Source organism: Ranitomeya imitator, chromosome 2 (genome assembly GCF_032444005.1).
Source record: "Ranitomeya imitator isolate aRanImi1 chromosome 2, aRanImi1.pri, whole genome shotgun sequence".
In the NCBI taxonomy this organism is placed as follows: Eukaryota; Metazoa; Chordata; class Amphibia; order Anura; family Dendrobatidae; genus Ranitomeya; species Ranitomeya imitator.
The window spans coordinates 269,895,585-269,908,979 of NC_091283.1; the positions used below are offsets into that span (position 1 = coordinate 269,895,585).

Consider the following 13,395-nt stretch of genomic DNA (forward strand, 5'->3'; position numbering starts at 1 on the left):
GAATTGAGATGGGACGCCATGTTTCGTTTGGAGTGCCCCTGATGTGCCTAAACATTGAAACCCCCCACAAGTGACACCATTTTGGAAAGTAGACCCCCTAAGGAACTTATCTAGAGGTGTGGTGAGCACTTTGACCCACCAAGTGCTTCACAGAAGTTTATAATGTAGAACCGTAAAAATAAAAAATCATATTTTTTCACAAAAATTATCTTTTCGCCCCCAATTTTTTATTTTTCCAAGGGTAAGAGAAGAAATTGGACCCCAAAAGTTGTTGTACAATTTGTCCTGAGTACGCTGATACCCCATATGTGGGGGTAAACCACTGTTTGGGCGGATGGGAGAGCTCGGAAGGGAAGGAGCGCCGTTTGACTTTTCAATGCAAAATTGACAGGAATTGAGATGGGACGCCATGTTGCGTTTGGAGAGCCACTGATGTGCCTAAACATTGAAACCCCCCACAAGTGACACCATTTTGGAAAGTAGACCCCCTAAGGAACTTATCTAGATGTGTGGTGAGCGCTTTGACCCACCAAGGGCTTCACAGAAGTTTATAATGGAGAGCCGTAAAAATAAAACAAAAATTTTTTCCCACAAAAAATATTTTTTAGCCCCCAGTTTTGTATTTTCCCGAGGGTACCCCATATGTGGGGGGAAACCACTGTTTGGGCGCATGGGAGGGCTCGGAAGGGAAGGAGTGCCATTTGAATGCAGACTTAGATGGAATGGTCTGCAGGTGTCACATTGCTTTTGCAGAGCCCCTAATGTACCTAAACAGTAGAAACCCCCCACAAGTGACACCATTTTGGAAACTAGACCCCCTAAGGAACTCATCTAGATGTGTTGTGAGAGCTTTGAACCCCCAATTGTTTCACTACAGTTTGTAACGCAGAGCCGTGAAAATTAAAAAAAAAATCTTTACCCCAAAAATTATTTTTTAGCCCCAGTTTTGTATTTTCCCGAGGGTAAGAGGAGAAATTCGACCCCAAAAGTTGTTGTCCAATTTGTCCTGAGTACGCTGATACCCCATATGTTGGGGGGAACCACCGTTTGGGCGCATGGGAGGGCTAGGAAGGGAAGGAGTGCCATTTGAATGCAGACTTGGATGGAATGGTCTGCAGGCGTCACATTGCATTTGCAGAACCCCTAATGTACCTAAACAGTAGAAACCCCCCACAAGTGACCCCATATTGGAAACTAGACCCCCCAGGTAACTTACCTAGATGTGTTGTGAGAACATTGAACCCCCAAGTGTTTCATTACAGTTTATAACGCAGAGCCGTAAAAATAAAAAATCTTTTTTTTCCCACAAAAATTATTTTTTAGCCCCCAGTTTTGTATTTTCCCAAGGGTAACAGGAGAAATTGGACCCCAACAGTTGTTGTCCTATTTGTCCTGAGTACCCCATATGTTGGGGTAAACCCCTGTTTGGGCACACGGGTGAGCTCGGAAGGGAAGAAGCACTGTTTTACTTTTTCAACGCAGAATTGGCTGGAATTGAGATCGGACGCCATGTCGCTTTTGGAGAGCCCCTGATGTGCCTAAACAGTGGAAACCCCCCAATTATAACTGAAACCCTAATCCAAATACTCCCCTAACCCTAATTCCAACGGTAACCCTAACCACACCTCTAACCCTGACACACCCCTAACCCTAATCCTAACCCTATTCCCAACTGTAAATGTAATCTAAGCCCTAACTGTAACTTTAGCCCCAACCCAAACTGTAACCCTAGCCCTAACCCTAGCCCTAACCCTAGCCCTAATGGGAAAATGGAAATAAATACATTTTTTTAATTTTTCCCTAACTAAGGGGGTGATGAAGGGGGGTTTGATTTACTTTTATAGCAAGTTTTTTAGCGGATTTTTATGATTGGCAGCCGTCACACACTGAAAGACGCTTTTTATTGCAAAAAATATTTTTTGCGTTACCACATTTTGAGAGCTATAATTTTTCCATATTTTGGTCCACAGAGTCATGTGAGGTCTTGTTTTTTGCGGGACGAGTTGACGTTTTTATTGGTAACGTTTTCGGGCACGTGACATTTTTTGATCGCTTTTTATTCCGATTTTTGTGAGGCAGAATGACCAAAAACCAGCTATTCATGAATTTCTTTTGGGGGAGGCGTTTATACCGTTCCGCGTTTGGTAAAATTGATAAAGCAGTTTTATTCTTCGGGTCAGTACGATTACAGCGACACCTCATTTATATCATTTTTTTATGTTTTGGCGCTTTTATACGATAAAAACTATTTTATAGAAATAATAATTATTTTGGCATCGCTTTATTCTCCGGACTATAACTTTTTTATTTTTTTGCTGATGATGCTGTATGGCGGCTCGTTTTTTGCGGGACAAGATGACGTTTTCAGCGGTACCATGGTTATTTATATCTGTCTTTTTGATCGCGTGTTATTCCACTTTTTGTTCGGCGGTATGATAATAAAGCGTTGTTTTTTGCCTCGTTTTTTTTTTTTCTTTCTTACGGTGTTTACTGAAGGGGTTAACTAGTGGGCCAGTTTTATAGGTCGGGCCGTTACGGACGCAGCGATACTAAATATATGTACTTTTATTGTTTTTTTTTATTTTAGATAAAGAAATGTATTTATGGGAATAATATATATATATTTTTTTCATTATTTAGGAATATTTTTTTTTATTTTTTTTTACACATTTGGAAAATTTTTTTTTTACTTTGTCCCAGGGGGGGACATCACAGATTGATGATCTGACAGTTTGCACAGCACTCTGTCAGATCACCGATCTGATAGCAGTGCAGGCTGCTTCACCGTGCCTGCTCTGAGAAGGCTCTGTGAAGCCACCTCCCTCCCTGGAGGACCCCGATCCGCGGCCATCTTGGATCCGGGCCTGGAGCAAGCAGGGAGGGAGGTAAGACCCTCGCAGCAACGCGATCACATCGGGGGGCTCAGGGAAGCCCGCAGGGAGCCCCCTCCCTGCGCGGTGCTTCCCTGCACCGCCGGCACATCGCGATCATCTTTTATCGCGGTGTGCCAGGGGTTAATGTGCCGGGGGCGGTCCGTGACCGCTCCTGGCACATAGTGCCGGATGTCAGCTGGGATAGGCAGCTGACACCCGGCCGCGATCGGCCCCCGTGAGCGCCGCCGATCGCGCTGGATGTACTATCCCGTCGGTGGTCATAGGGGCCCACCCCACCTCGACGGGATAGTACGTCCGATGTCAGAAAGGGGTTAATGATCTCGGCAGAGTGCCCGAGGAGAGACACTCATTAAACACCTGAGTCAAGAGGGGGACCAAGGAGTCCCTAAAGGTCTTAAAGAACTCGGATGTTAAGCCATCCGGACCTGGCGATTTTTTTTGGGCCGGAGCCCATCGATCGCCAGTCTCACTTCCTCTTCCTTGATCGCTTCTGTCAAACCGCCCAGCGAGAGGTCAGCCCCTGGCTCTGGAACAGCTTCAGCCAGGAAAGCCGACATCCTGTCACGATCCAGTTCCTTCCTTCCCAAGAGGTGCGAGTAGTATGAACTGACGACCTCCAATATCCCTGATCTGGACCTTCTCAAGGATCCCGTACTGTCCATCAGCCCTTTCACTATCTTACTATTCACTGACATCTTGCAGCTTCTGTAAGGGTCGGGTGAGTAGTACTTCCCGTAGTCCCTCTCAAAAACCAAAGATGTGTGCCTATCGTACTGACACCTCTTTAGCAAGGATTTCACACTGGAGATCGCCTCGCGGCTACCCCCAGTCGAGACAAGATGCTCGAGTTTCCTCCTCAGGCTCTGATACAGGCGATCCCTGTTCAGGCTTCTGAGGTTCGAGAGTTGCCGGAAGAATCTCGCCACCCGATGTTTGAACATCTCCCACCACTCAGACTTAGTGTTACTTAGGCCCAGCAGCGGTACCTGGCTCTGAAGAAATTCCTCAAAGGACCGTCTTACAGCTTCTTCCTCAAGGAGTGACGAATTGAGCTTCCAATAACCTCTTCCCATCCGAGGAGTCTCTATAACGCTCAGAGAAAACCTAATCAAACAGTGATCGGAGAATTCCACAACCGACAACGGCGAGGAGACTGCCTCCTCCTTCAAATAAAACCTGTCTATCCTAGACCTGCACTGACTACCTCTAAAAAAAAAGTGAACCCCGCGTGGCCTGTGTTGTGCCGGATGTGGACATCCACCAGGCGTGCCTCACTTACTATCCTATTTAGCGCGACGCAATCATAAGCCAGCCGGTCTCCGGAACCTCCTCTATCACAGGGTCTTGTGACGTTTTTGAAATCCCCTCCAAAGACCACCTGTCGGCTCGAAAATAAGAAAGGTTTGATCTTCATGAAGAGACACTTGCGGTCCCACTTGGACTGGGGACCGTAGATGTTAATGAGCCGAAGCTCCTGTCCCCCCATGGAGACATCTAGGATCAAGCATCTCCCCATTTCTAACTCGATCAATCGTCTGCATTCAACCGCTGCGGTCTTAAAAAGGACCGCCACCCCGCTATACGGCTCGGCCGCAAGAGACCAGTAGGAGGGCCCGTGCCTCCACTCCCGCCTTGCCTTATGCATGGTTGATAGGTCGGTCAACCTGGTCTCCTGCACAAACAATATGTCGGCATCAAGTTGGCCGAGAAAATGAAAGGCCATGTACCTTGCCGCTTCTGACTTTATGCTGGCAACATTAATGGTTGCCAGCGTCAACGGGGTGGGTGCCGCCATCATGATTGATTGAATTATATAGCCTTTTTCTTCCCACCCCCAACAGTTTCACCCTCTTCCTCTGACAATGATGAGTTTTTAGTGCGCTTAAGACAAACAGACTCATCCATTCTCTCCTTACATACACTCTGGCCCCTGTCTGGTGGTCCTGAGGTAGCCCCCCCCCCCCCCCCAGAAGGCTTTGTATTTGCCCCCTGAGAAGAAGACCCAGCGACCTCCTGAGCCCCAACAACCTTGTCCGCAACCTCCGGCCCCGGGTCCCCATCGCCCACCTCTGGAGGGGAGTCCTGGAGGGCCCGGAACCGGTTAGAGAGATCCACCAGAGGGGGGGGGCGGCTGGACCTTCCAATGGCATCTGGATAATGGCTACGGAGTCAGAGGGGTCGCACTCCGAGGAGGAGGCTCGAGGCCCGGACCCCCTCTTATCCTTAGTTGTTTTCCTGTTACCCTTTTTCTTTTGCTGTGACCACTCGCCCTCTCCCTCATCCAGACTGTCACCGGATGAAGGTTCCTGGGCAGACATGGCGTCCTTTTGCTCCTCCCTTTCAAGTCTCTTGACTTCCTCGCTCAATTCGCTGTCTCTAGGATCCCCAGCTGCAAGTGAAGCACCCGGGTCAGAGTTTAGGGTCATTACTCCCTGCCCCCTGTTACCATGGCGCTGCTCCTGCCGCCTGATATTGGATGGCGGCAGCCTGCTCCTCACCGGTTCCCTGCCTCCTCCGCCTCTGCTGGTCCCTTCACCGGCGAGATTAGTCCCGGCTTTCGCCTGTCCCGCACTCGCCGCTTTCAGGACCGCATTGGCAAAGGAACGCAGACAGCGACTGAACGGGTGACCGAGGTCACCACACAAGTTACACCTAATCCTGCCACAGGTCGCAGCGAGATGGCCGAGGTCCCCACACAGTGCGCATTTCTGGGTGGTACACTGCGCACTGAAGTGTGTGGGGCTGCCGCACCTGTGACAGACCTTAGGCTGCCCCCGGTAGAAAATCAAGATCCTGTCCCTCCCCAAAAATGTTGAGGAAGGGATATGGGTAACGGTGTTTCCTGAAACCTTCAATTTCGCCATGAAGGTCCAGGCTCCTGACCAAATACCATGCTCATCGAGGGTCTTCTCGGGAATACCGACGATGTCGCCGTATCGTCCAACCCAGGTGGAGATGTCGACACAGGAAAGTGACTCGTTACTGGTCAAAACGGTCACCTTCCTGACTGAGTTCTGGCGGGATATTGCTACAGCGAGGAAACCCCGCCATTTGGGGCAACCCCAAGCCAGCTCGTGGTGAGACCAGAAAAGCTCAAGGCCCTCCGGTCTCACGAAGCTGACATCGAAGTAGGAGGTCTCATAGGGATGGATCAAGACAAAGATGTCATATGCCGTGAAGCCCATCCCCAGAAGGAGCTCAGCAACCTTTGCCCGATCAGGACAGGCATCCTTGCTTACCCACTGGAGACTGGCCACGTTCCTACGGTTACTCCTCTGCCCCGTTGTCGGCAGAGACCAGACAGTCTCTGCCCCTCTATCTCAGAAGGCGGAAAGACCGTGTCTCTCTATCCAGAAAGACAGATCAACCTCCCTCCCCTCTACATTGATGGAACTCTCCCCTTTCCTCAGGGCGTCCAGGAAGCGCTGTTGCAAGTCACCAGACAAGGGCGCACTACTACCCCCAGCAGTGACAGCTCCTGAATAGCTTGGGGCTGAAGCCCCCGCCACCGCTGGGGGGGCAGCGGGACCACTACCTGCTTCCCCTCCACCAACACCAGTAATGCTCTCCTCATTCACTCCACCACTACTCCCATCATTTGCAACATCACTACTCCCATCATTCACTCCACCACTACTCCCATCATTCACTCCACCACTACTCCCATCATTCACTCCACTACTCCCACCCTTCACTCCACTACTACTCCCATCATTCCCCTTACCATTGCCACCACTTCCCGTCACTTTTTTACCAGTATTCTCACCACCATTTGTCCCAGTGTTCTCTGCACCTTCCACAGTAACATCCATTCCTTCCTCACTTGTGTCTGGCTTCTCTGCACTCACGCCTGCTGGACCGGGGGAGGGGTGCAGCACCACACCCGGTTTCCCTTGATTGGTGCTGTGTTGTGTCTCTGGAGCTCCTTGCCCCCCCACTGCATCAGTTTGTATTTTATTATTCTGGGCCCGCTGCTTGTTGGGGGGCGCCGCCTGCCCCGCACCCACAGACTTCGGGGTCCTGGTGTCACATTTGGGCGCTGGAGCACTCTGTCCCCCCGTTGCAGCAGGGCGCCCAGTGTTCCCTGCAGTTGATTTTTCCTGCTTTTTTTGTCCTTTTTGGACTCGCTGCTCTCCTGTCGCAGCCGCATGCCTCTTCTCTGCTGAGGCGCACTGCTCCGCTGTCACAACCATGCGCACCATGTTTCTCGGACCTGCCCCCCACAGCCCCGGCGTCGGCCGGCTCAGCCGTAGTGAGCAGGGATGGAGTCTGCCCACACCGTCCCCCTTTCGCAACGGCGTGGACATCCCCCTCGCCCCCCTCAGCCCGGTCATAACCGGCTTAGCCGCAGAGGGCAGGGAGGGAAACTCCTCGGGGTCCCCTATGTCCGGCGCCATGAGTACCACCACAGCCTCGCCCCCTGCACTGTTCCCCGCACAGATGGCAGCACAGCCGGACGTCGTCCTCCTCTCCCCACCTTGCCTATGCCCCGGACCCACTGCAGAGCCCGTGCCTTTAGGTTTGGTGGGGTTTACACAGGAGGTGGTAGGTGTAACATCATCCATCAGTACATATCTGTAACTCACCACCTCCCGTGCGGTCTCCTTCGTTGTCTTCTTCCTCTTCTTGGATTCCTCTGCTGGCTCGTCCTCACCAAAGGAAAAGCGGTCCAGGTTCACTGGAGACTCCAGCTGTCGGATCTCCTCTAGCAGACCGCCCTCCTCCTCTTCCTCCGCTGACACTCCAGCCTGTGCTGTCGGAGTCCTCTGCCGTGTCGGGAGGCCGCTCCCCTGTTGTCGGCTCTGCGACTCACTCTCCCGGCTGGTTCTAGCTTGTAGGACTCCAGTCACAACCACATTGGCGTCCTCCTCCTCCTCGTCGCTTAGGACGCCGGCTGGCGGCTCTCCTGAGGTATTTAACCCCTTCATTTCTGAGAACCGCCGCTGGTTCCTAAACCTTTCCAGGAAGGGACCTGTGCTTTTCTCAATCCCCTCCCGGAGGAGCACTAACCGGACCACCTCATCTCTGAGAGCTCTGAACCTCTGGGAGGTTGCAGGTTTCTCTTTGTTAGAGGCTCGGGTGTTCAGGATCCGAGCACCCGCATCTCCTCCTTCAGCCCGGTCAGTGCTTTGCCGGTGTCCTCGTACTCACGTAGCATGGCGACCACTTGGGAGGAGAAGGTACTCGTGGACTTGCCGGAGCTCCTCTCCCCCCAGGATGTTCCTGGGCTCTCCTTCCTGGGGCCTCGGGTGCCCCTGGCTCCCTCTCTGGGCGGACGATGAGCCGTCTCAGGGTTGGTGTAGGTGGGTATGGTTCTTCTCACCCGTCCCGACCTCCTCAGTCCCTCTTGGGCCGGTTGCTGCTGCTGCTCTCTGTCCCCCGCCGGCACAGACCGGGGAACAGAAGCCTGGGAAGCCATGCCGGCCTCCCAGGAAGCCTGCCTCTCCCTGGAGAGAAGAGAGGCCGACTCTGGGCCTCCTGCTGGAAGTGCTGGAGCTCACAAGACAGGTGCTGCTCCTAGCAGGGTGTGACTGATTGTGGGCACCTGTCCTCCAGTCACCTCCAGAGCTGCACTCACTATTCTGCAGTTACATCGTGTCTTATCCTCCAGTCACCTCCAGAGCTGCAGTCACTATTCTACTGTTCCATCGTGTCTTATCCTCCAGTCACCCCCAGAGCTGCAATCACTATTCTGCTGTTGCATCATGTCTTATCCTCCAGTCACCTCCAGAGCTGCAGTCACTATTCTGCTGTTACATTGTGTCTTATCCTCCAGATCCTCTGCTGCCCCCTTGTGTTTGGGGTACAGTGATCAGATTTCACCACACCCCTTACGCTCCTGCATGGGCCCCTCATCTATCACTGCTGACCACCCGCTTGTATATATAGTGAGGTTGTCGGCCCCGCCCACGGTGATGACATCACTGGTGTAATGACGGCTACTTTCCTCCTGCAGGTGCTCTGTCCTGAGTCATGGCAGACAGAAGATTGGCTCATCCGTGTGAACAAGCATGTGACTCCTTCCGGAGACTGGACTATGAGGCGGCCGTGCAGCACTGCACAGAATGTCTGCTGACCATCGGCCGCTACAAGAGCGGCGGCAGCGGTGCGGCCCACCCCGCCCAGGTCACCCACATCACCCGCATCAAGATCGAGAGCCTGCTGTACCGTATCGCCTCATTCCTGCAACTGGTGAGTGCGCAGGAGGGGCCACTGGGGCGAGGGGGGTGCTGCTCAGGAAGGGGCCACTGGGGCGAGGGGGGCGCTGCTCAGGGAGGGGTCACTGGGGCGAGGGGGGGGCACTGCTCAGGGAGGGGCCACTGGGGCGAGGGGGCGCTGCTCAGGGAGGTGCCACTGGGGCGAGGGGGGCGCTGCTCAGGGAGGTGCCACTGTGGCGAGGAGGCGCTGCTCAGGGAGGGGCCACTGTGGCGAGGGGGGCACTGCTCAGGGAGGAGCCACTTGGGCGAGGGGGCGCTGCTCAGGGAGGGGCCACTGGGGCGAGGGGGTGCTGCTCAGGGAGGTGCCACTGGGGCGAGGGGGTGCTGCTAAGGGAAGGGCCACTGGGGCGAGGAGGCGCTGCTCAGGGAGGGGCCACTGGGGCGAGGGGGGCGCTGCTCAGGGAGGGGCCTCTTGGGCGAGGGGGCGCTGCTCAGGGTGGGGCCACTGGGGCGAGGGGGTGCTGCTCAGGGAGGTGCCACTGGGGCGAGGGGGGCGCTGCTAAGGGAAGGGCCACTGGGGCAAGGGGGCGCTGCTCAGGGAGGGGCCACTGGGGCAAGAGGGCGCTGCTCAGGGAGGGGCCACTTGGGCGAGGGGGCGCTGCTCAGGGAGGGCCCACTGGGGCGAGGGGGTGCTGCTCAGGGAGGGGCCACTGGGGCGAGGGGGTGCTGCTCAGGGAGGGGCCACTGGGGCGAGGTGACGCTGCTCAGGGAGGGGCCACTGGGGCAAGGGGGCGCTGCTCAGGGAGGGGCCACAGGCACGAGGAGGGGCGCTGCTTATGGAGGGGGCGAGGGGGCGCTGCTCAGGGAGGGGCCACTGGGGCGAGGGGGGCGCTGCTCAGGGAGGGGCCACAGGGATGAGGGGGTGCTGCGAGGGGGGCCACAGGAGCGAGGGGGGCGCTGCTCATGGAGGTACCACAGGGGCGAGGGGGACGTTGCTCATGGAGGGGCCACAGGGGCGAGGGGGCGCTGCTCAGGGAGTGGCCACAGGCACGAGGAGGGGCACTGCTTATGGAGGGGCCACAGGGGCGAGGGGGGCGCTGCTAAGGGTGGGACAATGGGTCGAGGGCGTGCTGTGCGGGCAGGGGCCTCGGGGGAGTGGGCATGCTGCACGGGGAGGGGCCACGGGAACGAATGTGCGGAGAAGGGCCCCTGGGGGATTTGGCATGCTGCACGGGGAAGGGCCACGGTGGGTTAAATGGGGAGGAACCGCAGGGTATAGGGCACGCTGCGTGGGGAGGGGCCACTGGGGATAGGGCACGCTGCGTGGGGAGGGGCCACGGGGGTAGGGCACGCTGCATGGGGAGGGGCCACGGGGGATAGGGCACGCTGCGTGGGGAGGGGCCACGGGGGATAGGGCACGCTGCGTGGGGAGGGGCCACGGGGGATCGGGCACGCTGCGCGGGGAGGAACCACTTGATTGTTTAGTGTCTGCACAGACTTATTTCTGGCGCTTTTCCAATATTGACAGCGTCTTGTTTGTGGTTACTTGGAGTGTTCATATAGAAGTGCACGACTTCTGCTCCGTCAGTCATTATTTGTTTCTTTTTTGTAGAAAAACTATGATCAGGCGGATGAAGACTGTAAGCTGGGTAAGTGTCTGCCTCCCCGCCGCCTGCCTCCCTCCCTCCCAACCGCCTCCCTCCCCACCGCCTGCCTGTCTTTTCTGCCTCCTTGCTTCTCCACCCAACACCTGCCTCCCTCCACACCACCTGCCTGTCTCCCCGCCGCCTGCCTGTCTTCCTTCCGCCTGCCTGTCTTCCTTCCTGCTTCCTTGCTTCTCCACCCGCCACCTGCCTCCCTCCACACCGCCTGCCTGTCTTCCTTCCTGCCTCCTTGCTTCTCCACCCGCCACCTGCCTGCCTCTCCGCCACTCTCCAATATTGGGGATTCCATGTATCGTCCGGGGGTGACCCCCGGCCCTGCGGTGGTATTTGTACATTTCTGGTTTACTCTTGAGATGGTGGTTGGGATGTATTATAGAGCCTGCCTGCTGACGGTCTCCTCCTCTGTCCCTGCAGTCCTGGGGCCGGGCCGCTCACAGTTGGACGCCTCTGTTCATGCCGTATTGTGCTGTCTGCACCTGGAGGGGAAACTGCAGATCGTGTCCAGTGTATTATCTAAGACCCTCATTGGAGAACCGCTGGTAGGAAGAAATCGGGCATCAGCCATCAGTATGGGGGGAGAGGGTGACCCATCCCTGGGGGAGGGGGTATCGCCCATCACTGTCGTGGGGTAGGTATCGCCGATCACTGGCGTGGGGTAGGTATCGCCGATCACTGGCGTGGGGTATCGCCCGTCATTGGCGTTGGGTAGGTATCGCCGATCACTGGCATGGGGTATCACCCATCACTGGTGGGGCGGTGTCACCCATCACTGGCGGGGGGTGTCACCCATCACTGGCGGGGGGTGTCACCCATCACTGGTGGGGGGTGTCACCCATCACTGGTGGGGGGTGTCACTTATTCGTCACGTGCCTGCTCTCTCACGTGACTTGGCGTTGTGCCTACAGGGGTTAATCTATCTCCCCACTCTCAGTCCAGCATTCAACCTCTGTCCTAATGCTGTAATGGGAGCATAAATCACACACCGACCCAGGCCACACACCCGCTCATACGCGCTGCCACCACTCATCGAATATACGGGCGATGAGTTCCGGAACTAATAATACTAATAATGTCTATCACTCATAAGGCTCACACACCTTTAGGCTATGGATTCTTTTAGAACATTCAAGGTTCAACTTGTTAAAGTTTTATACTTTAATTACAAAAGGGTCAGTTATTACAATAAGAAAAAGGTATAAAAAATATGATAATAAAAAGACATACAACTTATTCAAAACAGTATAAAATAAAGAGGAGAACTTACAGAAATTATCTAACTGGTAGTTGCTTCTGCTCCCTGAGGGTAGGAAGAATGTAGATTGGATCACACCAGCCTCTCAGGCTGCCCTCATCATGTGAACACAATTTTCTGTCTGCAGCCTAAATTTATAACTTTGGTCTGAGGTCAGGTTTCTAGACCGGCCCCCCAGATTAATATCATAACTGCGGTCTGTTTGATTGGGCACGGCCGCTCTACTAATGAATATATATTATTTTCCTCTGGAGACACTTGTGAGATGGTTCCCAGGAATAGCTAACCTCAGGCCGCAATTAGCATCTCACCACCAAGACCTAGGAGGTGCCAAATGTTACTTTTCTTCTTGGCCTTAGCTAGACCTCCTGGTGAGATATGGAGACACAATTCTACTAGTCCCAAGGAAGTACCTATTAACACCTTGGTGCGACTTGCCTTCAAGACAGATGTTACATTATCACTAGTCACACATATAACCCTAGACATATATCACTACACACATATAGATATATATACACATATCTCACCACAGGGGGTGTCACCCATCACTGTCGGGGGGTGTCGCCTATCACTGGCGGGGGGTGTCGCCCATCACTGGGGGTATCTGCCTGCTTGTTGCCTCTTCTATTCCGTACCTTACACACACCTGCACTGTAGCGATGGGCCCCCTGTGAGAATTTGCGCAGCGCCCCTGGCCCCCTGTGAGGATTTGTGCAGCTCCTCCGGGCCCCCTTTGAGGTTTTGTGCAGCCCCTGTGGGTCCCCTGTGAGGTTTTGTGCAGCCCCTCCGGACCTCCTGTGAGAATTTGTGCAGCCCCTCCAGGCCCCCTGTGGTGATTTGTGCAGCCCCTAAGACCACCTGTGAGGTTTTGTGCAGTCACTCCGGACCTCCTGTGAGGTTTTGTGCAGCCCCTCCGGACCTCCTGTGAGGATTTGTGCAGCCCCTCCAGGCCCCCTGTGATGATTTGTGCAGCCCCCCTGAGATGTATCTGCTGAAGATCAGAGCATACTAATACAGTGGGACTAAACCTCAGCTGTGAGCAGCATGAAGGCCATTCACTGTCAGTAAGCAGAGACCTCCAGGGAGTTAACAGCAGTTATTAGACAATCACTGAGCTGCTCTCCCTGGGGGTCTGCAGACCCTGTGACCGTTGGTTCTGTCTGCCCCTATGTTATCTGGTATGTCAGGGGTCCGGACCCCATCACCTCTGGGAGGGTCTAGGGGTCTCATACTGACGGCTGCCGTCTCATGTGGTCTTTCTCCTCCACTAGAATGGGATGGTGACCAAGGACCTGTCACGGCTGAAGATGCTGCTTGCAGAGATCGAGGTAAGGAGACTTGCTGGGGGTTGTAGTCGGGTAGCAGAGCTCGGCCCTCAATATTTACTGCCCTCCAACACCGTACTCGGACCCCGTTATTTGCCA

At 54.7% G+C, this 13,395-nt stretch overlaps 1 protein-coding gene across 1 annotated transcript in view; it reads left to right on the top strand.

The window, feature by feature from the left end:
* Positions 1-13,395, top strand: part of HELZ (helicase with zinc finger) — a 56,048-nt gene that overhangs the window by 15,185 nt on the left and 27,468 nt on the right. Inside the window, exons 2-5 of the mRNA XM_069749174.1 lie at positions 8,851-9,086; positions 10,665-10,701; positions 11,131-11,255; positions 13,243-13,299. Of these exons, the coding sequence (XP_069605275.1) occupies positions 8,868-9,086; positions 10,665-10,701; positions 11,131-11,255; positions 13,243-13,299 (438 nt within the window). The 5' untranslated portion in view covers positions 8,851-8,867. The remainder of the gene's footprint in view (positions 1-8,850; positions 9,087-10,664; positions 10,702-11,130; positions 11,256-13,242; positions 13,300-13,395) is intronic.